Genomic DNA, 26360 nt, shown 5'->3' with positions numbered 1-26360 from the left:
ATACATGTTCAGTACAGATGCAACTATCCATTTTTAAAGAAAAATATATTTTTGATTTGCAGTTGATCAAATCCAGGGATAAGGAACCCACAGATAACAGAGGGCCAACTCATCACCTTAATTTCAGTTTTTTCCTATACATATGTACCTATGATAAAGTATAACTTATAAATTAGGCATAGTAAGATATTAACAACTAATAATAAAACATTTGCAACAACATACAATTAGGCATAGTAAGATATTAACAACTAATAATAAAATAAATCATTTATAACAACATCCTGACTTACAATTTGACAAGATATCTTGACTTTATGATGGATTTATCGGGATATTAACTACGTGTTCAACTTACAAGGTTTTCAATTTACAATGGGACATCCCCCCATCATAAGTCAAGGAGCATCTATACTGTAATAAAAGCTATGTGAAGTTGGTCTCTCTCTCAGAATATCTTACTGTACTGTGAAAGCAAAACCAGGGACAAAGTGGGGACTACTATACATTTAGGACAGGAAGTTGTACTGAGGCCGGGCGCGGTGGCTCACGCCTGTAATCCCAACACTTTGGGAGGCCAAAGTGGTGGATCACTTGAGGTCCAGAGTTCGAGATCAGCCTGGCAAATTTTTTTTTTCCCCGAGTCGTCTTGTTCTGTCGCCCAGGCTGGAGTGTAGTGGCATGATCTCGTCTCACTGCAACCTCCACCTTGGGGGTTCAAGCGATTCTCCTGCCTCAGCCTCCCTCGTAGCTGGGGATAGCAAGTGCCCACCACCACGCCCAGCTAATTTTGGTATTTTTAGTAGAGACGGGGTTTCACTATGTTGGCCAGGCTGGTCTCGAAATCCTGACCTTGTGATCCGCCCGCCTAGGCTTCCTTCCCAAAGTGCTGGGATTACAGGCGTGAGCCACCGCGCCCGGCCCCTCACTGCAATTGAGAGTAGCGCAATGGCTGCAAGTTCTAGATCTGGAGTTACTAAATATCTAGGTTCCAATCCCTGCTCTGCCACTTAATAGCTGTACGATCTTAATTCGTTTCTCAACCTCTCTGGGTCTGAGATTCCCTTAAAGCCAGGTTAATACAGATGAATAGGACTTCCTAACTAGGACTAGACTTTCTTAATTTCTTGACTCAGGGGCAAAGATAGACTGAAACGGAAAGTGAAGGACTTCAGGCTCAGCCTAACAGCCGCTCCTGGGAGGGAAAAGCTCCGGGAAAAGGGAGGAGACCCGAGACGGGTCGGACCAATGAGGCGGCGGGCGGGACAGGAGTTCCCGCCTTTGGGCGGCGTGCGCGCGCACCACGCTCACACGCGTACTCACACGCACGCACGCACGCACGCTGCGGAAGCGCGCGCGCGCAGGCCCAGCCCTCGTCGCCGCCGCCATTTTAGCTCCTGGTTCCGGCCGCACCGTGTGGGCTGTGGTAGCGGGAGGGGTGGGGGTCCTCCAGAGTTAAGTGGCTGTCCTCGACTGTGCCCATACAGCAGCCAGCTTTCTTCTTTAATAGCCGCCCATTCGAAGAGTGCGAGGATGTCTAAGCGGCACCGGTTGGACCTAGGGGAGGATTACCCCTCTGGCAAGAAGCGTGCGGGGACCGATGGGTAAGCCAGGCCGGGGGCGCGAGGCAGGGAGCGGGGGCTTTGTTGGGGTCCCGGCAGGGAGCGGGCCGGGGCTGGCCTGACCGAGTGGGTCCTGGAGCTCGAGCCTTTGTTTCCCTTTGGGCTGGGTTCAGCAACGCTGGGTCGGAGAATCGCCGCGCCCGTTCGGCCCGGCAAGGGCGCGGGGGGGTTGTGTGCAGCGGGGCGGCTGCCCGGCCCAGTCCAGAGGGTGGAGAGGCCTGCGGTGGCCACGAGGGCGCCTCCTCCCCCAGGCCGAATCGAGCGGGAGTCACTTTCGAGGGCGTCGGGCGGGAGTGAACCGCGGACCTCGTGGCCTCGGTTCCGAGGAAGGCCTGGTGCTGGGGGAGAGAGTGGGGGAGGGTGCCGCGGGAGTATTTGATTCCAAGGGCACCAGGTACTTCCCAGGATGAGTGGCCGCGGGGAGGGTCTGGGTGGGGGCGCAGCCGGGAGCTCCAGACGGGAAAGGCGGAGGGCGGAAAGTGAGAGCAGCGTGTGGATCCTAATGTAGGCTGGGATGGGGGTGGCGGGAGTTGAGAAAAACCAGCAAATGGGGGAATTCTCGGGGAAGTGGGAGTAGAGGGCCTGCCAGGAGAAAGGAAAACGTGAAGTAATATACCTGATGGGCTGGAAGGCTGGTGTTTTGGGGCGACTGAGTTTATAGTTTGGCGGGAGAGAGCGTGCCTCGGTCCATTCATACACTTCAAAGTAGGTACTAGGCAAACTTCCGCCCACTGCCAACGCTCCCGCCATCTCCTTTATTTCCTGCTTTAGTTAAAACAGTGGTTACTGAATATCCCATGGGGAAGGATTAGAAGGCATTCCCTTTTTTTCATCGTTTATTTTCTACGCCTGTCCCACTTGTCTTCAAAAGTAGCTTTTGAAATAAGGGATCATGTTCAAAACGTGTTTTTTGTATTTTTGGCGAAACACCGCCCATGTGGAAGTTGAGAGTTGAAATACACAAGCTTATGGTGTTTCAGATTCCTTTCCTTAAAGAGGAATTTAGCAGTTAAGCAATTTCATGAAAGTCATTTTTTGTTCTGTGTATGCTTTCGTTGCTGAAGTACAAAGACCTGTTTGGATAATTGAGGCAAAACCCACAAAAGGCCGAATACCCAAATACCTTGCATAATTTTATCATTTTGTTGTGTGCTTGTGATACAGAATTACTGTGTCAAGTCATTTGTATAGGTTGTGTGTATTTTTCACCTGAAGTTCTTCATTGAAATTGATTTCCAGGGATCTGTTTAGTGTCATTGCAGAGTATAAGCCAGAAAAGGATGTACTTTTTGAGGACTTCCCATATGTTGAATTATTCAGTAGAAAGCAGAAGCATGTCACATTTTAATTTTGTGAGTTCTGTAGTTTACGATATTAGACATTGTAAAAAGACAATGACATAGTAAGCGAAACTCTCCTTAGGTATTCCCCCTCCCCCACCATTACCCCCGCAAAACGTTAGTGCCTCTGAGCTGTATGTCACAGATTCTTAGAGCTGGAAGCAACTTAAAAAAGACTATAATCATCTCTACTCAAGGAATGAGAAATGGAGAACAGAGTTATGGTGCCTTGTGCAAGTTTACAGCAGGATCTAGAACCCTGCCTTTATCATTTTCATTCGGCAGCATACAGTTCAGTACTGTAGTTAAGAGTCATTACAGCCTATTTTAATGACATTTATAATAGGTTGGTAAAGTGGGGAACACTTAGTTCTTGATTTCTCTGAAGCAAAAATAAATTGCTGTCATCTGGAACTGATGTCTCTCACAGGAGGTCAGATTGGAACAAAATATTCTGGGACGGAATGAATGATTTCATTTGTATTTCTGCATATGTGCACCATTTAAAATGCTTTCCTTGGGATTAGTGGTCCCACGATATGTATATGTGATTGTTTCCGTTTTCTTGCAAGAACAGATAAAAATGTGGACTTTGGGGGTCTGATGGTAACTTTATGATTTCCTTGCATATTATTTGGAATTCGCCTGTGGATAAAGGAGAGTTCATCTTTGGAATAATGCCCAAGTTATGAGAAATTCTAGAGGAAAGTTTTTATAGTAATTATGTCATTTGAGTGCCATTTCTCATAGAACTGGTTTTATGTAACCGTGGACTTACAATGTTTATCAGCATCAGGATTTTTTTTCCATACTCCATAATTTTAAGTCACTTGTTGACTGCAATGAAATCCTGCAGATTTTTTTTTTTTTAACCCTGATAGCAGGTGGTTTTACCTGAGAGCATAAGCTTATAGGTCTTACAAACTCCACTGCCAGACAGGATTGTCCCATTTTTCCAATACTGAAAAGGGAAGGTAATTCAGTGGGAGATATCAGTTGTATTAATACTCCCAAACAACTTTGAAATTGGGTGAAGTTGTTATAGGTTTCTGTTGCGTATTCTGGCCTCATTTCTTTTCCTTTTTTTTTTTTTTTTTGGTTAACCCACAGAATCTTCAGTATAAAATTATTAGCAAAAGACAGCTTACTGTTGAAGTATGGAAACAAGTTTTTCATGTTAGGGACGTTTTTCACGATATTAGCACCTGATAAGAGTTTTTCCTGTTAATTATGGCAAAGTAAAGCTAATACGTTAATACTGTGATAACAGTTGTAGAGCACACATATTTTCATTACAATCCTATATGGTAGTTGAGGTTAAAGTAACTTGCCACGGAACATAAGAAATGTTTATACACAAAGGTTTAAAAAAAAGGCTTTCATTAAAATCTTCATCTCCATCTTTGGATAATATATTTTTGGTGAACATTTTTTAAGATCTCTGCATATTGACTCACAAATATGAACTATAATATTTAATATCAGTGGAGTCAATGCGTGTCATTTTGTAGTTTGATTTTTTTTTTTTCCATTCAGAAATGTCATTAACTGTAGGTATACATTATGCTTTTAAATTTGCTACTGTAGTACTCCAGTTGTAAAAGTATCTCATCAGTTATTTAACCAATATCCTATTCATTGATGGTTAGGTAGTTCTCTAGCTGTTGCTATTTTATAAATGGGCAGTATGATGAACATTCTTACACATACATATTTGCACACATCCTTATGAGAAGTTCCTGGAAATAAAATTGACAGATAAAGAGCAATGCTTATTGCCAGGTATGGTGGCTCATGCCAGTAATCCCAGCACTTTGGGGGACTGAGGCAAGTGGATCAGGAGTTCAAGACCAGCCTGGCCAACATGGTGAAACCTATTTTTGTCTCTACTAAAAATACAAAAAATTAACTGGATGTGGTGACAGGCGCCTGTTGTCCCAGCTACTCGGGAGGCTGAGGCAGGAGAATTGCTTGAACGGAGGCGGAGATTGCAGTGAGTCGAGATAGCGCCACTACACTCCAGCCTGGGTAACAGCCGGAGACTCCGTCTTTAAAAAAAAAGAAAGAAAGAAAGAAAACAAAAAGATGATTTTTTTTTTTTTTTTTGAGACGGAGTTTCGCTCTTGTTACCCAGGCTGGAGTGCAATGGTGTGATCTCGGCTCACTGCAACCTCCGCCTCCTGGGCTCAGGCAATTCTCCTGCCTCAGCCTCCTGAGCAGCTGGGACTACAGGCACACACCACCATGCCCAGCTAATTTTTTGTATTTTTAGTAGAGACGGGGTTTCACCATGTTGACCAGGATGGTTTTGATCTCTTGACCTCGTGATCCACCCGCCTCGGCCTCCCAAAGTGCTGGGATTACAGGCTTGAGCCACCGCGCCCGGCCACAAAAAGATGATTTAGTATACTCTGATTTTGATGACCAGCTACATCTTCATTAGCAGTACTTCAGTGCTTGTTATTTTTTGTTTTTATTTAATTTTTTATAAGCAGGGTCTTCCTCTGTTGCCCAGGCTGGAGCGCACTGGTATGATCATGGCTCACTGCAGTTTCAAACTCCTGGGCTCAAGTGATCGCCTGCCTCAGCCTCCCAGGTAGCTGAGACTACAGATGTGCCACCATACCTGACTAATTTTTAAGTTTTTTTGTAAAAATGGAGTCTCACTATATTGCATGGGCTGGTCTCAAACTGCTGGCCTCCAGTAACCCTCCTACTTTGGCCTCCCACAGCACTGGGATTACATATGTAAGCCACCAGGTCTTGCTCTCCATGTAGAATTTTAACATGGTTTTAGAACTTTAAAAAGATCTTAGTAATAACTGATATTGGGCATTTGCAGTGTGCCAGACAACACTTTAAGCACATCACATATATTAACTCATTTATCCTTTTGATACTCCACAAAACTTACTGACAGCCACATCTTATAGGTGAGGAAAGAAATAACTGTGGTCATATAGTTGGCTTAAGTCTTAAGCCAGGATTGAACCGAGACACAGTGTAGAACAGTATGTTCAACAACTGTGTCATATCATTTCCGTCCCTGCTAGTGTTGTGGCTGTGTCTGTAAAGTGCTGACTTGATAACAGTTTTTAAAAACCCTTATACCTCAACCAGTAAACTTTTAAGAAAAAAAATCCTTTGTAATAAAAAGTATCTGTTGAAAAAAGAAAACATTCATATGCACAATAGTCAGTAAATATTTATGGAGTAGAAAAATTTATTTCTCCTCTTTACAGACCTTTCATTCGTATCCTCCCTCTCTCATTCAAGGTAGATAGTTTGAGCTGTAAGCAACATTGCTAGGTGGCTGAATTTGCCTCCTGCATCCTCCCTGTTGTTTTATTTTAATCTGAGACTGAAGGTATTTGAAAATGCTTTTCATTTTGCAGATTAGTAAATGGAGGTTGTACCTTGCCTGTGACTTGAAACCGTGATTCCAACATTTCTTTTATTCTTATTAACACCACAGCTTTCCCTATTTCTTGATCAGCAACTAATCTTTTTATCTTTAGAATGTATTCTATACATCCTATGTTTTATTTAGCAATGAAGCTTTTGATGAAGTGGGCCCCTGAAAAAATCTTTGTTAGTTTAACAAAGCAAGGCAATATGTAATACATGATTTACTTTGTCTATCACCCCTCTTCCCCCAAATTTTGTAACTCTTGGAAGGTTAGGTCCATGTCTTAATTGCCTGGTACTGTACTAGAAGTATAGAAATCATTAAACTAGGCTGGGCATGGTAGCTCACCTCTGTAAAGAGGTTGCTTGATCCCAGGAGTTCAAAACCATCCTGGGCAACATGGTGAGACCCCACCTCTGCAAAAGTAAAAAATTAGCCAGGCATGGTGGTACGTACCTGTATTTAGTTCCAGCTACTTGGAAGGCTGAGGTGAGAGGACCACTTCAACCCCTACCCCGGAGTTTGAGATTGCAGTGAGCCATGATCCAGTGAGCCACTGCACTCCAACCTGGGTGACAGAACAAGATTCTGTCTCAAAAGAAAAAAAGTTGTTTCAATTATTTTGTGTCATCTCCCCCTTCCCCTTGATTGAGTGAATACTAGAAACATGAATCCTTTTTGTTTAGACCAGGTGTTCTTTAAGGGTTCTTTTCTAGCTGTATGTTCCATGATCTTTAAGATGGCTGTTATTCGAACCATTTGTGAGTATCATGTATCTCACTTTGCTGGGTACATTTCTGTGTACTCTTATTATGAACTGTTTTTCGTTTGCATTTTGGGCAATGTAAACACTTACTTAATTAACACACACCTTAGAGTGGAAGCAGGAGAAACAGAGATGGTTGATGGCATATTTCAAAAGATAGGCCCAGAGTCTCAAGTTTTGAATTGTGAGACTTCATTTTATGTTTATTAAGTTATCCTTTGACTTTTCTTTCCTTTTGATTTTCTGTTTATGCCAGGTGGGATGAGAGACTTCATTGAGTTCTGGCTTGTATGCGCTTTGATTTTTGTAGACGCTGAACGTTGGGATGGGAGAGAGGAAAATCACTTTTCATGTTTATGTATGGCTTTTCCCCTCTTTGAGTAAATTTGTACATGGCACATAAATATACTTGGAGCACAGGGAATTTGTACTTTTGTGTGTGGCGGGTAAGAAACATGGTTAGGGGCCTGTGTTAATAGCTCTCTGTTGCCTCATTATTTCAAGTCTAAACATCTTGAGACAAGTTTCTCTGCTGAAGGACTGGGTCTGAAGTAAACTGGGTTAGTAAAATGAACAAGCATAGGTATTTATTTATTTTTTTGAGACGGAGTCAGGCTGGAGTGCAGTGGCGCAGTCTCAGCTCACTGCAACCTCCATCTCCTGGGTTCAAGTGATTCTCCTGCCTCGGCCTCCCAAGTATCTGGGCCTACAGGCACAAGCTACCATGCCTGGCTAATGTTTTTATATTTTTAGTAGAAATGGGGTTTCACCATGTTGGCCGAGATGGTCTTGATCTGTTGACCTCATGGTCTGCCTGCCTCGGCCTCCTGAAGTGCTGGGATAGCATAGATTATTTTATTTTATTCCCACCACCAGTCCCCTAGAGGCTACTTTCAGCCGCAACACATATGAGCAGCCTGCAGCCATTCAGCTTGTGAAGTTCTTAGCATAGATAATTTTAAAATTACTGTTATTAAGGACGATCTCTAATAACTGGAAGTAGACACCAGAATTGATTACTTAAAATTGACCCAAGTTTAAATGAGTGGCTACCTGCATAATTTTAACATATTAAACAACTTAGTAGTATTCAGTGAAGCTTACTTTTAATTTGGCTATGTTTCATTTTATGGTTGTCTAAGGTATGGAGAGTTATAGAGTGCTTTCAATGTTTTACTGTTGCTGTTAAGGTTAAAATGCAAGGGTAGACGATGAAGAAGGAATAAACATGTTTTAATTTCAGTTTTTCTTTTAAAACAATATACATTTACTGAGCAAAATTGGGAAAATGCTGGAAAATATAACTAAGAAAACAAATTCTGCTACAGTCCTGTAATTCCTGTTTGTATTAGTTGAGATACTGATAAGTACAACATTGTACTATGCTCTTTTCACTTTGCATTACAACAAAACACTGTCCTATGGCAAAGAAAGGAATATTAAAGTAATTTGGAAGTGGATTATAAAAGTATTGAGCAAAACCCACCATCTGCTGTGATAATGTGAGGTGGAGTTGGCTTTATGTCCAGTAACAGTGTTTGTGCTACATTTTGAATACACTTTTAGTGCAAAAGATACCTCTTCGTAATTGAAAGAGAGTTTGAGAAAGATTGTGATGCCATCTTCTATTGCTGGATTGGGACCTATCTATTCTTCACCCTACCCTCAGTGTCTGATTGCTGTTGTCTTAAGTAGGAGGGGTCTTATGTTACCTCACCTTACGTTAAAAGTTAAGGAAGGTGAGGCATCAAGGAAGGGAAAAATGTGGTGCGAGAATAAGAAATCCTTGATTGTAGGGTATTTTTTATTTCTGATAGTTAACGTAATCCATTGGATTTTTGTGTTAGTTTGAGTGTTGGACATTTTATACTGTTTGTGATTATAATGTTACCATGAACATTCTGCATAAAATTCAAAATCTGAATTCCAAATTTTTATTTTTAGGAAGGATCGAGATCGAGACCGGGATCGTGAAGATCGGTCTAAAGATCGAGACCGAGAACGTGATAGAGGAGATAGAGAGCGGGAGAGGGAGAAAGAAAAGGAGAAGGAGTTGCGAGCCTCGACTAACGCTATGCTTATCAGTGCTGGATTACCACCTTTAAAAGCTTCCCATTCAGCTCACTCAGCCCACTCAGCACATTCAACACATTCGACGCATTCTGCTCATTCAACGCACGCCGGACATGCAGGTCACACATCACTTCCACAGTGCATTAATCCGTTCACCAACTTACCCCATACTCCTCGATACTATGATATTCTAAAGAAACGGCTTCAGCTCCCTGTTTGGGAATACAAGGATAGGTTTACAGACATTCTGGTTAGACATCAGTCCTTTGTACTTGTTGGTGAGACTGGGTCTGGTAAAACAACACAGGTGAGTTATTGTATACCATGGTACATATTTCCTTTATGTTTAAGTTCACCAAATGTTACATATTTGATTTTGGTGGTCATTTCCCTTGTCTGTCCTATAGAACATACTGAAGAATAACTGCTTTGACGTTTAATTGGCACTCTGAATTTCAGAGTAGAAATCCTGTAGGGAGTACCTCTTTCCCCTGAGTCTAGGGGAAAATAGTGTTGGCTTCTCCAATTTTGTTACCTTAAGTATGGCAGAGTGATGCTCTTCCACCCATTTTGACTCTAGGACAGTACAGATTTAGGGGCACACAGTTTTCTCGTGCTTGAGTGGAAAAAGCCACTGGGGTGGATTTTTGTTGTTTATATTTAATACAGTATTTTGAACCATGCGAATATCTATTTTTCCAAAAAACGAAGTTCTAAAACAATGTGAAGTCTATACCCGTGACTTTTGTCCATCTAGTCATGCCCCTCCCATAGGACTAAACACTGTTACTAGTGTCTTATTTGTAGTAATCTAGGATTTTTAAAAACATGGATGGTCCATTATTAACTTAGACCCCTGTTGATAGACATTTAGGCTGTTTCCCATGGTTATTTTGCATGGTCAAGTATTTCTGTAGGAAGCAGAAATTGTTAGGTTAGAAGATTATTTGTAATTGTGATACAAAAAGTTGGATAGCCTTCCAGAGGAAGTATATCAATATTTCTGTGAGCAAATATGAGAACACGTGGGAATTGAACTTGAATTTTTATAAATCCAATAGGTGAAAAATAGCATTCTAGTGTATTTTTAAATTTGCATTTTCTTACTGTGGGTGAGAAGTAACTGTCTTTATACACCTAAGCTTGAACCATCAATTAAAAATTTCTTTTGGTTTCAAAAGTAGTGGTCCCTGGTCGTTGTAGAAAATTTGAAAAATTCAGGAAAGCGTTGAAGTGGATTTAATAACTACCTGTCTTACCATGCAGAGATTGCACATATTGAATACAAGTTTGTCTTTTTCTATAGTTACATGTGCATAGAGACATTTTGAAGGCTACTGTAGCAACCAAAATAGGAAGCTTTTATTACACACTGAACCTTAGTACTATCTTTCTTTTTCTTCTTTTTTTTTTTTTTTTTTTTCTAAATCTTTGTTGTCATTGTTGAGACGGAATCTCTCTTTTTCACCTATGCTGGGAGTGCAGTTCTGTGAATACAGCCTTAACCTCCTGGGCTGAAGCAATCCTCCTGCCTCGGCCTCCCACGTAGATGGGATCACAGGCACATGCCACCAGCACTTGGCACATTTTTAAATAACATTTTTGTAGAGTTGAGGTTTTGAACTCCTGAGCTCAAGCAGTTTTCCTGCCTTAGCCTTCCCAATTTTTCTTTTTTAATGAAGGAAAACTTAGTATTGATGTTAGGGTATTCACAAATCACCTTACGAAAATTTTGAAAATTTACAAAACACATGAAAGACTGTAAGTCTGAACTTACTATTTAATTGACACTTGGGTAAAGCCAGATACTGTATACTCTACGTGTATTAGCTTATTTAATTTTTTCTGTAACCCTGCAGTGAAGAGTTATGTCGCTACTTTAAAGATGAGCAAAATGAGGTTTAGATTTATGAGAAACTTAGGTTTTGCCCTGGGTTACATGAATTAATGGATTTTGGTGGGCTCAACCAAAATCTCCTTGTCTTTATATCTAAAGTTGTATTTCATACTGCTATTCTGTGATGTGATATGGTTAGCCCTATTTCAGAGATGAATATTAACAGTTAATGTAGAAGAGGGTCAGATCAACTCAAGATGAGGTTTGTGATTATTTGGATTAATATTTGACTTTTGGGGGGTGGTAATGAAGATACTTGAGTACTTAGGTTGCAGCATGTCTGGGGGATTTGAAGGGAAACCAAGCAGTTTAAAAAGTGAGTTTCATCTAAATGCTTTCTGGCATGCTTGTATTAAACTTTGACTCAAACCATTAAAGTCAGATTTTTTTTTTTTTTTCTTTTTATTTTTTGGTCATTTGTTCTTGTCAGAAAAAGAAATTCTCTAAACAAAATCTGAAGTAATGACTGACTTTTTTTTTTGAGATGAAGTCTCGCTCTGTCATCTAGGCTGGAGTGCAGCGAGTGGCATGATCGTGGCTCACTGCAACAACCTGCTTCCGGGTTCAAGTGATTCTCCTGCCTCAGCCTCCTGAGCAGCTGGGACTACAAGCTAGCCACCATGCCTGGCTATTTTTTTTGTGTGTGTTTTTAATAGAGACAGATTTTCACCATGTTGGCCAGGCTGGTCTCTAAATCCTGACGTCAAGTGATCACCTGCTTTGGCCTCTCAAAGCGCTGAGATTACATGCCTGAGCCACTGCACCCAGCCATGACTTTTAACTTTTGACATACCTGCAATAAAGACATTTCACATTTCTGCTAAGGAGACACATAACTCTGCACATGTGTAAGAAATTGAAGTTAGGGCAGCCAGAGGGACAGTGTGAGCAAGGACAGTGTTTAGCTAAGAAAATGCAGGTATACTGTAGCTAGAGTACAATGTGTGGGAAGGTGGAGGTGGGGCAGTTGAGACTGGAACTGTAAGTTGAGCAGCCTTAGTATATCTTGTATAGATTGGAAGCCATCAGAGCTCTTGAACAGGAGAAGAATGATGAGAAGTTTTTTTAATAAAAATGTCCTATTTAGTGAACATATTGATGATAGACCATGTAAAAGATCACAAGTTTTGATTCTCTGAAGGGCCAGGGGAATGGAGAATAAAGAATGAATTGGAGTCAGGATATTAGGAATTACAAGTATTTTGGAGGAAGATGAGAAATGGTTTTGCTTTTGAATGTGTGAATTTGAGATACCAATTAGGTGGAAATGACCATTAAGTCTAAGATGGAAGCTAGAGTTAGGATTGGCATTGATGTATTGTAGGTAGTACTGCAAGTTAGAACATATAAGACTTAGGATGTTGTATAAAACAAGACAACTAGAACACTGAGGATCAGGTTTTAAGATGACTTCAAGTGAAGGAAGCAAAGAAGCTGAAAACGAGGAATGGCTTTAGAAGAACTTAACCCTGGCCAAGTGCAGTGGCCCATGCCTGTATTCCTGGCTCTTTGGGAGGCCAAGTCAGGTGGATCACCTGAAGTCAGGGGTTCGAGACCAGCTTGGCCAACATGGTGAAACCCAGTCTCTACTAAAAATACAAAAATTCAGCTGGGCATGGTGGCGCGTGCCTGTAATCCCAGCTACTCAGGAGGCTGAGGCAGGAGAATTGCCTGAACCCAGGAGGCGGAGGTTGCGGTGAGCCGAGATCGCGCCATTGCACTCCAGCCTGGGTAACAAGAGCGAAACTCCGTCTCAAAAAAAAAAAAAAAAAAAATTAGCCAGACATAGTGGCATGCGCCTGTAATCCCAGCTACTTGGGAGACTGAGGCAGGAGAATTGCTTCAACCCGGGAGACGGAGGTTGCAGTGAGCCAAGATCATGCCACTGCACTCCATCCTGGGCAAACAGAGTGAGACTTCATCTCAAAAAGCAACGACAACAAAAACAAAAAAGGTCTGAACATTCTTGCCTTGAGAATTTTGAATTAGTTTTAAATACCTTGATTCACCAGTGAGTGGTTTTTGAATTTCATTTTGCTAGATCTTTGAAGGTACATTTGCCTTTGTAAAAGGGTTGCCGAATTGAAGATATATAAGTAAGTAAGGCTTTATATAGCCTTACTGGAAAACCACTTAAATCTGGGTCTGGATTGACAGAACCCACTAGATACTACTACTTTAGTTATTTTTGTTCATTTAAAGTGTTTTAGAGAGAGATATGACGTTTTAGAGAATCAGCATAGTCACCCTCCCTTTCAGATAGTTGTCAATGACCAGTTACCCCAAATTGCAGAACCAGGCTAACTGAAATGTAGTAATAGGGTGGACACAGCAGCTCAGACCTGTAATCCCAGCACTTTGGGAGACTGAGGCAGGTAGATTATGGGGTCAAGAGATTAAGACCATCCTGGGCAATATAGCGAAACCTCATATCTACTAAAAATACAAAAAAAATTAGCTGGGCTTGGCACATGCCTGTAGTCCCAGCTGCTTGGGAGGCTACAGCAGGAGAATCACTTGAACCCGGGATGCAGAGGTTGAAGTGAGCCGAGATAACACCACTCCACTCCAGCCTGGCAACAGAGCCAGACTCCATCTCAAAAACAAAAGAAGTAATAATAGTGCAGCCACCAATATTATTCTTCATCAGTTTTGCTGTACTAATACTGTGCAGAAAACTGCATGTTTCCTGTAGCTTTGGAGTCTGATAGGCTTTTGGAAGCTTTGATGTAAATCAGTTATGCTCTTCTAGCAGTGGATTTTCATTTAATGTGGTGAGAACTTATATTCTTCCCATGATTCTTTTTCAGTTAAGTGACCAGAGCACCGTAAAACTGGGGAATCCATTAGCTTATATTGATAATGGAACTGAGGGAAAAATGTTGTACTGTCGTCATGGCAACCAGCTTGTGCTTGGGGGTCCCCCCCATCTCTTTGGCCGCCCTATGCTGGCAGTTCTTAAAATTAAGTTTTTAGATGGTACCTGAGGTTCTGCCATTGTGCGTATTGCTCCTGAGGGGAAAAGGATAGGATTACCAGAGTTGGGTGCTAAGTGTTAGATTCTGCTGGCTTATAAAATAAATTTGAATTGAATTAAATAAAAGCACAGCTTCAGAGTCAGAGCTATAAGGGGATGTGATTTCTACTTGATTTTGCAACTCAAATTGTATAAGAATTTAAAAGTTACACTTTGTTAGAAACATTTGTTATCATGTAGAATTTGTTGTAAGTGGGATTTTAAAAAATTGCCTAGAGAAATACTTCATAATGGGACAGTTCACACTGTTCAGTGTATTCCTGAGTGTATGTACCCAACTCAGGTAACTGTTCCTTGGCTTAGAGAGCTTGTGTTGTTACAAGTTTTGAGTCACGAATCTTTTTGTCATTTGCCTAATTGAATTTGTTTTTAAGTCATTGGAATGAGATTAAGTGCTTTATGTTATATACACTTGATATGCAGGCAGAGTAGAAATAATTTAAATGTGAAATTATTTGATAGATTCCACAGTGGTGTGTGGAGTACATGCGATCATTACCAGGACCCAAGAGAGGAGTTGCCTGTACCCAACCCAGGAGAGTGGCTGCAATGAGTGTGGCTCAGAGAGTTGCTGATGAAATGGATGTGATGTTGGGCCAGGAAGTTGGCTACTCCATTCGATTTGAAGACTGCAGTAGTGCAAAAACCATTCTTAAGTAAGTACTACAGCTTTAAAGATGCTTTTCTTTCTCTGCTTGCCATTTTCTGCCATTAGATAGAGAGGACTTTGTTAGTGCAGGCTCAAGTCATTGAAATTTAGAATAGAATTGTCCAAAGTAGACCTTCTCAGACTTAGCACATGACCTTATTCTAATTATAGCTATTCGGTATAAATTGAAATTCAAAGGTCAGATTTTAGTTACTTGGTTCTGCATTTTAGGTGAAATGTTACTGATGTTGTAAAATCTGTGGTTTTAGTAGACATAATGGTATATTACTTAATTGCGATGGAAAAGGAAAGTAATATATCTTACTTAGTAAAAGATACCTATTTGTAGAAAGAAGAATGTGTAGATGGGAAATGATTTATTTAGGGGAGAAGGGACTTTTAATGTTAATTATGCATCTGTTATGAGCTAAAAAGAAGAATCTTTTGTTCTGTAATACACTCTTAGAGTCACTTCTAGGTCCTCGTTCCTCTTTAGTAATGGTGCACATGATCTACTGCCATACAGAGTTTTCTAATCTTTTAACTCTACCAACTTTTTATTGTCTTAAACTTGCATTCTGCATAAGTAGTGATACATGCTTGCTACCTGATGATGATTCTTTCTCAGGACTTCCCTGTGGTTGCTTCTGCTTATCCTGTATTTATATGACATTTAAGTCCTTTTTAAATGTGATTTATTTGAATGGGGCACAGCGGCATGTGTCTGTATATTCCAGCCACTTAGTAGGCTGAGGCAGAAGGATTGCTCGAGGCCAAGAGTTGAAGGCTACGGTGCACTCTGATCATGCCTGTGAATAGGTACTGCACTTCAACCTAAGCGACAGCAAGACAGCATTTCTTTAAAAAAAAAAAAGAAATCATCTCTATGTGATCTCCCTGAGGTTTTTAAAAACCACTTTGGAACATTGTGCAGGCAGTGATAGGAGTGTTTGTTGTCAGAGAGATATATAGTGTTAATGGGATAAATGAGAAAAGAGTCTCTTTTTTTTTGAGATGGAGTCTCCCTCTGTCATTCAGGCTGGAGTACAGTGGCATGATCTCAGCTCGCTGCAACCTCTGCCTCCCGGGTTCAAGCGATTCTCCTGCCTCAGCCTTCTGAGTAGCTGGGACTACAGGTGCCCACCACCACACCTGGCTAATTTTTGTATTTTTAGGAGAGATGGGGTTTCACCATACCGGCCAGTCTGGTCTCAAACTCCTGACCTTGTCATCTACTCACCTCGGCTTCCCAAAGTGCCGGGATTATAGGCGTTGAGCCACCGCACCCGGCCTGAGTCTAATACTTCTTTAAAAGAACTATTTTGTAGGAATTTTCAAATGTATCCAGAAATTGAACAGAATAATGAACTGCATGTATTTATCACCCCACCTTTAACTGTTTCAGTCTTACTCATATCCCAAGCTTTTCCCTGTCCCATGTTATTTTGAAGCAGTCCTAGATACCAAATAATTATATATATTTCAGTGTGTATCTCTGAGATAGTTTCTTAAAATAGAGCTATCATAACTTAAAAACATTTATTTGATCAAAATATCCAGTCACTCTTCTACATTTGTGTTAGTTTTTTCTAGTTCTTTGATTTATATCTCATTTTATTGGAACTTTTTATTCAGTGTGATATTTAATAGCAGTTCAACTTTAAAATACTTAAATAAGCTTATCCTTATGACTTTATAAGGCATATTTTTGGCTTAAACCTTAATCTTCACTGAATAAATTCTTCTAGTTGTTTGATGATACCATGTTATTGATCACTGGTAATTACAGTATAATTGACAATAATTACATAATCAAAATCATAGCTCATTATTTTATACTACTTTAAAATGCAGATAATGTCAAGGACTTGAGGATAATAAGGGGGAGATTTTACTCATCTTTAGGAGGAATATCATTCTGACTTGATTCACATTGCATTGAATTTTTCTTGGTAAGCCACAGTTGAGTTGAGAACAGAATTTGGAAATTGGGATGCAAGAAAGTTAATGCAATACTGGTGCTGTGTGTATGTGTAGTAGGAAGTGGATGGAGGACAGGCTTTTGAAATATGTGTACTTCTTAAAGATTTGACAAGTCACAGATTTTTATAGTTCAAAGTACTTTTGGCATTGTGATGTTTTCTTACTGGGCAGTTTCTAGAGGTTAAAGCTACTTTTAAAAGCTTACTTAAGACAGGGTAAGCTTATTGGGGTTTCTTTTAGAAGATAACCTGGTGTTGCCTTTAAGTAATATAAGTATGGGAGTGTATTACCATAAGTTAGTTTAAAATTTAAAAATTTCAAATCTAACTCGTTCCCATTTAATAGGAAGAAGACTTCACTAATGAGAATGCTTCATTAAATATAGCTCTTTTCATATATAGATACGAAATGCTTATATATCCATTGTGTAGCCAGGGGGAGCTTTAATTTTCACTATAGGATGGCAAAGAGGCTAACTTAGGCAGATTCTGCTTGAGGAGCACAGATTTAATCATAGTTTGGGAGCATTTAGTTAAATAACATATCTTTAAATTGTCCTTATGTAGATAAGGGTCTATAAGATAGTTTCTTCAGTGTTTGGGATACCTATTCATAAATTTTAGGCTCTAGATCTGATACTGTGCTCTTTTCAGAAGATTGGATCTAGTATAAGTTAGTGCACATTCTGTCAATCTAGCCTTAAATGGCTACCTAGTCCCAGTGGACAAATAAGTTTACAAAGCTGCCATTGCTACATGGTTTTTATATTTCCTTTTTTATGTGTTCACCTGTCCCCATCCTTTTCTTCTGAAGCATTCCTTTTACAAGTTACTTTCTTGTTGTCATGGAATGGAAATTAAGAAGAAAAAAACGCAATGAGATACCCAAAGAGCAGACCAGTCAGAGAACGATATTTGTGACTAGTTATTGCCATATTTGTGACTAGTGTAAAACACTTAGATTCATTTTGATGTAAGGAAGGAGAGGTTGTTGGTTTCTGGTATAGCCCTTTTACAGTGGATTTTAAGAGGTCTGGTTGTAACATTTTAGTTGAGGAAATCACCTTCAGGTTTTTGAAGGTGCTAATAATTTTTTAGGAAGGAAAACAATTTGATAATTTTGTATGTATGGAAAAACATAATAGAAGTTGTTAATTTGGCAGGTAATTTTACTGTTATTTTAGGTGATACACTTCCTTTTTATTTTTTCCTAAGCTGTAAAATTACAGAGATTTTTATGTTGAAAGAATCTAATAATTTACACATGTAATGATTAGTCATTCAGTCAGCTAATTAAGTGCCTTCTATCTGCTGGGCAGTGCTAGGTATAAAAATGAAAAGTGAATCTAGTCCCTGTCCTTGTTAAAGCAAATAAAAATGTAAATAAAAGGTTTGAAATTATGAGTAACCTTCTGAAGCAGAATATGGGGGTTTATATGAAAGAATGATTTGAGAATTAAGTTTAGGTGGGAAGAAGTTGGATTTTTTTTTTTTTTTTTTTGAGTCAGAGTCGAGTCTGTCACCCAGGCTGGACTACAGTGGTGCCATCTTGTCTCACTGCAATGTCCGTCTCCCGGGTTCAAGTGATTCCTGTACCTCAGCCTCTGGAATAGCTGGGATTACAGGCGTGTGCCACCATGCCCAGCTACTTTGTATTTTTAGTAGAGATGGGGTTTCACCATATTGGCCAGGCTAGTCTCAAACTCCTGATCTCAAGTGATCTGCCCACCTCAGCCTTCCAGAGTGCTGGGATTCAGATGCGAGCCATTGCACCTGACCAAGAAGTTGGAATTCAAGTCAAGGATTGAATTGAAAATAATGGTTATCCAGAACGGGGATTCTAATACAGGGAATTACAGAGCATTGCCGTAGCAGATTCTTTGGTGCCTCTGGAAACAGCTGACTGAAGCACTAACTGTATAAAGACTAGTTATGCAGATTCCAGAGTGGGTTTCCAACCAGACAACTTCATTTAAAAATAGCCTGAGGTCAGGAGCAGTGGCCCATGCCTGTAGTCCCAGCACTTTAGAGGCTGAGACAGGAGGGTCACTTGATTTCCAGGACGGGTAACATAGTGAGACCTGGCTCTACAAAAAAATATGTATATATATAAATTAGCTGGCTGTGGTGTTGCATACCTGTAGTCCCAGCTACTTGGATGAAATGAGTGGATCACTTGGATCCAAGAGTTCAAGGCTGAAGTGAGCTAGGATTGTGTCACTGCACTTCAGCCTGGGTGACAAAGCAAGGCTTTCAAAATAAAAAAATAAAATTAAAAATAGATGGATTGTGAAGAGAACCAAAAGAAAATAGACCCTAGAGCATAGCCTCTATGGTCAGTGTCTGAGTTGTCCTAGCTCTGCCCACTTGTTAGCTGTGACGTTAACTATGTGTTAAGTAGCTAGTAGCTCTAATGTCCTTATTTTTTTTTCGGAAGATAGAGCTGCTAGAGCTGGTATTAACTACTTCATAAGGTTGTTCTGACATTAGATACAGTAGTCTGCATATAATCCTTTGTCTTTTATGGCACTCTGTTTGTGGCACTCTGTTTAAGAATACTTAAGTCAGCATTGCTGATTCTTCCTCCTGTTGGTGATGATGGTAGATTTCCAGTTGGAGAAATTATTGGATCTTATTAACCAGATAGCCCAGTTAGAGAGGGACTTATAAAACCAATTTAATAAAGTTCCTTTTAGCACAATAATTGAATTACAATTGGGGATGTAAACTTAAACCTTGACTTTACTCGTCACTAGAATGAATCAGTACATGTATTCTTTTAGGGATGGAGGTAAAGGTGAAACAGATGTGCTACTTTAAGGATCGTTAATTATACAATTATAAACTAATTTATTGAACATCTGTTATGTGGCAATCTTGGTTCTAATTCACGTGTGGTACCTAAGTTAGGTAAGGGTAGGATTCTTAAAAAGAGGTGGGAATAAAGGATGTATGTGGTTAACACATAGGCAGTTCCTGCCAGAGGACTAAAAAGTTACTGTGGTCACCCTAGAAGTAGAATTCTGTTGGCTTTTGCTAATTCCTAGAAAACTAACTAGGTTTGCTAAAGCTCTACATGTTTTGTAACATTTGACGTTTGTTTGTACTTAAGTATTTGTGAGGATTATATATAGAAGGCTCTCTGTTTATACAGTGCCAGTATCTTAGAAAATACTAAGTAGCACCCACACATTCATTCTAGCTTTCTGGGAATTCTGTTGAGGATAAAAGAATATTGCCTTTAAAACTTGGGAAAATTTGAGGAATGGGCAGTATATATTTATTTGGTTGTCTGTTTTCCATTGTTAACTTCTTAGGCATATCTTCTTGATTGTGTATCTAACTCTGAAACACATATCAAATATATTTTAGCCATTTATGGTAACAAGCTGTATGTTTTGATTATGGTTTTAAACATTTCAGCTCTCGGAGTCCAGGGTTTGATGTTTCTTTTTTGCAGTGTTTGATGTATTGAACGTTGAAACAGTGTAGATTCTAAGTTATTCAAAATATGTTGCCTTTCCTTGTGAACATTTACATCTAGTAGTTTGTTGTCATTGTAAACAGTATTTTGATATATGTAGCTATTGTGATTACGGTAAGTTAGTGTTGCTCATATTGTGTAATATGGTTGCTAAGAACATAACAGATTGAACTAGAGGCTGTCTTTGTTTATTCCTTCACCTATAAAAGAAACATTGTGTAAGGACTCTGCTAGTATCACTGGCTCTTCACTGACGTGGTTGGGGGTGGGGTAAGCTGTCAGGCCAATAAGAAGATAATTTGAATGTATAGAGATTTCACAGAGGAGGAGGTATTTAATCTGAGTTGAGAGAATGGAGAGACTTAGATAGGCAGATGGACTAGCCGGTAGCAAATAGTGTTAATCGTTTCCTGATACTCTAGGAAGATGAGCTGGTTTCCATTAAGGTTGAATTTCCCATACGGTCTTAATTGACAGCACACTTAATGTTTCAATAATTTCTTCATGGTACCCCAGGCCTGAAGAAATATTTCAGATTGCATTTACTACGTAGTTGGATCCTAATAACCTAAGTATTTATGTTTTTTTTAAAAAATGGTACACATACATTGAAAAAAAATTATTTTATTCTTAAATAACCACCATTATTTACTAAGTGTGTTAGTGCTATTTGATCACGCAGTTTCTCAAACCTTGATAACAGATTGAACACTACCTCTTATTGCTTGTTCTATACAGATGTGTGCCTCGTACTTTTTAAAACAACTGTCCAAAGTCTAGCTTCACAGATATGATATCAGAAGGATTTAGGTACTTTTGAAAGTCTGAACTACCTTAATCTTGTAGTTCCTGGGATGTCCTACATGTTGAACATGGAAAATAGTAAAAAATTATGTTTTAAATCATTAAGATGGGAACATATACATTGGTGATCATTTAATGCATTTAACAGATGGAATCAACAACTTTACCATTTGAGTGACCTGTTTATACCCAAAGAAGTAGTTTAATCTTTTGGCTGTGGATATATGCATAGACATTAAGGTTGTAAAGTAGTCCAAGAGTTCTGGGATGTAGTGTGCTAGTCTGGCATCTCTAACTCCTTGAGAGTAGGGGACCACCAGCTTGTCCCAAGAGCCGTGAACTGGCCCAGGTTGGAAGCTGAGCAGGTCAAAGCTGATCAGTATTGGGATTGTGCCTGTGAGTAGCCACTGCATTCCAGCCTGGGCAACATAGCAAGGCCTTGTCTTTTAAAATAGGGATATGTGTATATATCCCTATTTCAAAAAGACAATATCTAACATATATATATTAGATATTTCTTTATATGTATGTAAATTACACATAAACCTATTTAAGCATGTTAATGCTGGTAAGCTTTTTTTAATAGAGGCACTCATTTGGTTTGATTAGATTATAGTGAGTTAATCTAAAAGATGAATTGTAAGTAGAAAAATTATACCTAGACATTTAAATGTAAAACCTAAAGATTCATTTATTAGTAACATTAACACCATTTTGTTGAGCATGTGTGCTTTGTTTGGAATTCCATTTAATTCTAAAGCTGAAATTTAAACTCAAACATTTAGAAAATATGTAAGTGTTGTTTTTCTGGAATGTAAGATAATTCAGTCTTATGGAATGCTTGATTTCTAGACCCTTTTAAGTCTTTCAGAGTTATCTCACAGATTTGATAGTGTGTGTGTGTGTGTGTGTGTGTGTGTGATTCATCTTGTTCTAAACTTCTGAAATATACGACTCAGTGTTCAGATATAATATGACTCTCTTTTCTATGCTTGGTGTTTATCATTTTATGTCAAATGTAATTCCCTTGACCCAACTAATGGAGATAGGAATATGTGTATATTACATTATGTTTCATAGAGTATATTTTTATCCCAAGGATTTATGAGTTACATGGAGAAAAGAGTGTGTATAGAACTTTGTTTATTGAACGTTTACCAAGTGCCAGGCAATTAGTGTACTGAGGACTTTTATATATGTACATTATTTTGTTTATTTTAAAACAATTTTTACCCTGTTTACATTTTTACAAAGGGAGCATTATAGAAGAAAATTGTCCAAAATGACATAATAATAAGAAAATGGGACTTAAACTCTGTTTTGTCTTGCAACAAGTATATATTCTAACTTCTGGTTGCTTTTTTGAGACAGTCTCGGTCTGTCGCCCAGGCTGCAGTGCAATGGTGAGATCTCCGCTCACTGCAACCTCTGCCTCCTGGGTGTAAGCGATTCTCCTGCCTCATCTTCCCGAGTAGCTGGAAATTTAAGGCATGTACCACTATGCCTGGCTAATTTTTGTATTTTTTAGTAGAGATGAGGTTTCACTGTATTGGCCAGGCTGGTTTCAAACTCCTGGACTCATGATCTGCCCGCCTCTGTCTCTTAAAGTGCTAGGATTACAAGCTTGATCCACTGTGCCCAGCCACCTCTGTGTGTTTTATTTTTTTCATCATCATTCCTCATCGCTCCATGTAATTCTCCAAGTGTATTGTAAAGCTTTCCTAGGTAATATGGAAAACAGTAGTTCTAATTACTCAGATTAAACAGTGCCATTCACTTATAATAAATGCCTTTTTCAAGTTGCTTTATTTATGCTTTTTAAACTTTTAGGTTCAAGGGTGCATATGCAGGTTTGCTATATAGGTAAGTTTTATGTTGTGGGAGCTTGGTGTACAGATTTTTTATTTTTATTTTTTGTGAGATACTGTCTCACTCTGTTTTAGGCTGGAGTGCAGTGACACCATCTCAGCTCACGGCACCCAAGCTGCGCCCCCCCGGGTTTAAACGATTCTTGTGCCTCAGCCTCCCGAGTAGCTGGGGCTACAGATGCATTCCACCACACCTGGCTGATTTTTTCATTCTTTCGGTAGAGTTGGGATTTCACCATGTTGACCAGATCAGTCTTGAACTCCGACCTCAAGTGACTCGCCCGCCTTGTCCTCCCAAAGTGCTGGGATTACAGGCTGGTATACAGATTACTTTGTCACTCGAGTAATAGGCATAGTTACCCGATAGGTAATTTTTCTATCCTCTTTCCCTTCCTACTCTCCACCTTCTAGTAGCCCCCAGTGTTTGTTCTTTCTTTGTATCCATATTTATCCAAAGTTCAGTTCCCATTCAGAAGTGAGAACATGAGGTATTTGGTTTTCTGTTCTTGTTGTTAGTTTGCTAAGGGTAATGGCCTTCAGCTTCATCTATGTTGCTACAAGAACATGACCTCATTCTTTTTTATGGCTGGATAGTATTCCATTGTGTATATGTGCTACTTTTAAAAATGAATTCTACTTTTGATGGACATTTAAGTTGATTCCATGTATTTGCTATTGTTAATAGTGCTGCAATGAATATGCACATGCACGTGTCATTATGGTAGAAGGGTTTATATTCTATATAGCTAATAATAGGATTGCTGGGTCAACGGGTAATTCTATTTTAAATCTTTGAGAAGTTGCCAAACTACTTTCCACAATGGCTGAACTAATACATTCCCACCAGCGGTGGATAAATGTTCCCATTTCTCCACAACCTTGTTACTTTTTGACTTCTTAATAGCCATTCTGTGGTTTTAAGGTGCTTTTTTTTCTTTTTTTTTTTTTTTTGAGACTGGGTCTCACTCTGTTGCCCAGGCTGGAGTGCAGTGACACCATCTTGGCTCACTACAACCTCCACCTGCCAGGTTCAAGTGATTCTCCTGTCTCAGCCTCCCGAATAGCTGGGATTACAGGCGCATGCCACCATGCCTGGCTACTTTTTTTTTTTTTTTTGTATTTTTAGTAGAGATGGGATTTCGCCATGTTGATCAAGCTGGTCTCAAGCTCCTGGCCTTGTGATCCGCCTGCCTCCACCTCCCAAAGTGCTGGGATTACAAGCATGAGCCACCGCCCCTGGCTAATTTTGTATTTTCAGTAGAGACAGAGTTTCTCCCTGTTGGTCAGGCTGGTCTCAGAACTCCCGACCTCAGGTGATCTGCCAACCTTGGCCTCCCAAAGTGCTGGGATTATAGGCGTGAACCACCGCATCCCGCCGAGTTGCTTTATTTTTAATGGCTGCATAGTAATTATGATTGTACCCTGGTTTACTTGACACATTCTATTGATGGAAACTCAAATTTGCAGTTTTTGCTGTTAGAAACATTTGCTATCCTTAGTATCCTCTTACAAACTTGTACAAACATTTTTTCACACAAGCACATCTGTGAAATAAATTCCCTTCAAGTGAAATTGTTTAGGTCATAGAGGATGTTTGAATTTTATCAACTCTTGCCAGATTGCCCTCCATAGAGATTTTTATATACTTTTCACCAGTAAGGAATGAGCAAATGAGCATCTGTTTCTTTACTCTTGCCAACTCAGCATTATAAAATTTTTTATCTTTGTCAATCTTGTAAGTAAAAAATGAGATCTCTTTATGGTTTTAATTTTCATTTATTTTCTGTGAAATGGAACATTTTTACATTTATTAGCCATTTGTATTTCTTTTTGGAATCTGAGACTGGTGCTTTTTTCATCTTTTCAGAAGGATTTCTACCTAGTTGACAGATGTTTTTAAGGTGCTATTTTAAAGTGCATCTCAGGGCCAGGCGCCGTGGCTCACACCTGTAATCCCACCACTTTGGGAGGCCTAGGTGGGTGGATCACTTGAGGTCGGGAGTTCAAGTCCAGCCTGACTAACATGGAGAAACTGCATCTCTACTAAAACCACAAAATTAACCTGGCATGGTTGTTACATGCCTCTAATCCCAGCTACGTGGGAGGCTGAGGCAGGAGAATCACTTGAACCCAGGAGGTGGATGCTGTGGTGAGCTGAGATTGCACCATTGCACACCAGCCTGGGCAACAAGAGTAAAACTCCGTCTCCAAAAAACAAAACAAAACAAAAATGCATCTCAATTTCTGAGAATTTAAATTTGACCAAATGTGCGATATTATAAAATTGATAGAATTAGATGTCTCTTCATATGCTTTGCCCATCTTTCTATAGTGGGTTGGCCTTTTTCTTACTGATTTGTAGGAGCTTATAACAGAATTAGTACTTTGGGTATAAGTTGCAATTATTGCCCAGTTTGTCATATTTCTTTGCTTTATGACACTTCATGCAACAGAGACTTAAATTTTGTACATGTATTGAATTAACCACTTTTATGATGTCCAGTATTGTTTCAAATAACTTAATCCATGTATTTTACTGTTTTGTTTTTGTTTTAAATATTTAATCAAGCTGGAATTTTAGTGGGGAGGGATCATAAGATTTGAGGTAGGGATTTCTGGTTTTCATTTTGGAAAAATGATGCCCTTCTGAGGTTTTTTTCCTTAGTTTGTGATTTTCCAGAGTGTTTCATAAAATATATATAAGTACAAAAATATAAATGAGTAATATAGTTGGAGGATGTAATATTTTACCATGCTTTCTTCAAATCAGAATTAGTGATGTGTTAGGTGTTGTCATCTTGCCAAGATGATAGCTGGCAGTTGGCTTGCAGTTTTACTATGGCATCTACATGTACCTCTTGCAAAAAAAAAAAAATACTTAAGCTAGGTTGATACTGTTCAATACATTGAGTTTTTGGTGTATTAAGCAGTCACACTTGTAAAGCTGAACTGTTACGTAATCCAAGGATGTTTTTGCTACTTTAGGCATTTCCTTTAGGCAGTCTGCCTCATGTTTAACTTAACAACTTAGACCAGTGTTTCTCAAACCTTAGCAACCATCAGAATCACTTGAAAATTTGCTAGAGCACAAATTGCTATGCCTCACCTTCAAAATTTCTGCTGAAGTAGATCTGGGATGAGGCTCCAGTTTTGTAGTTCTTAATAGTTCCCAGGTGATGCTAATAACTTTTTAAGGGAATCTCTGCTCTGACACAGTTGGAAAACACTGTGGATAGTAAGGCACCCAGTAAAATGTAGAATTTGTATATCCTGTGGCATTTTTGTTTATTAATTCATTATTGAAACTTCAAACTTAAAATTTACTATTGAGACTCATTCCTTAGCCTGGATAAATATTTCATTACTACCAAGAAAGGTAGTAAAATGTGACTCTGTGCCAGGTTCTTCCTGAATTCTGTGTCAAGGAGG

At 39.4% G+C, this 26360-nt stretch overlaps 1 protein-coding gene across 1 annotated transcript in view; it reads left to right on the top strand.

Annotated features, from left to right (window-relative positions):
• Positions 1 to 1334: 1334 nt before the first annotated feature.
• The window catches only part of DHX15 (DEAH-box helicase 15), a 56103-nt gene continuing 31077 nt past the window's right edge, over positions 1335 to 26360 (top strand). The window contains exons 1-3 of the mRNA XM_032273469.1: positions 1335 to 1604; positions 9082 to 9517; positions 14607 to 14800. Of these exons, the coding sequence (XP_032129360.1) occupies positions 1534 to 1604; positions 9082 to 9517; positions 14607 to 14800 (701 nt within the window). The 5' untranslated portion in view covers positions 1335 to 1533. The remainder of the gene's footprint in view (positions 1605 to 9081; positions 9518 to 14606; positions 14801 to 26360) is intronic.

The sequence above is a fragment of the Sapajus apella genome, unplaced genomic scaffold (assembly GCF_009761245.1).
Source record: "Sapajus apella isolate SASKATOON/1434 unplaced genomic scaffold, GSC_monkey_1.0 scaffold5, whole genome shotgun sequence".
NCBI classification, from domain to species: domain Eukaryota; kingdom Metazoa; phylum Chordata; class Mammalia; order Primates; family Cebidae; genus Sapajus; species Sapajus apella.
Note: the sequence above shows the minus strand (reverse complement) of the source record. Positions and strands in the feature narration are given on the sequence as shown.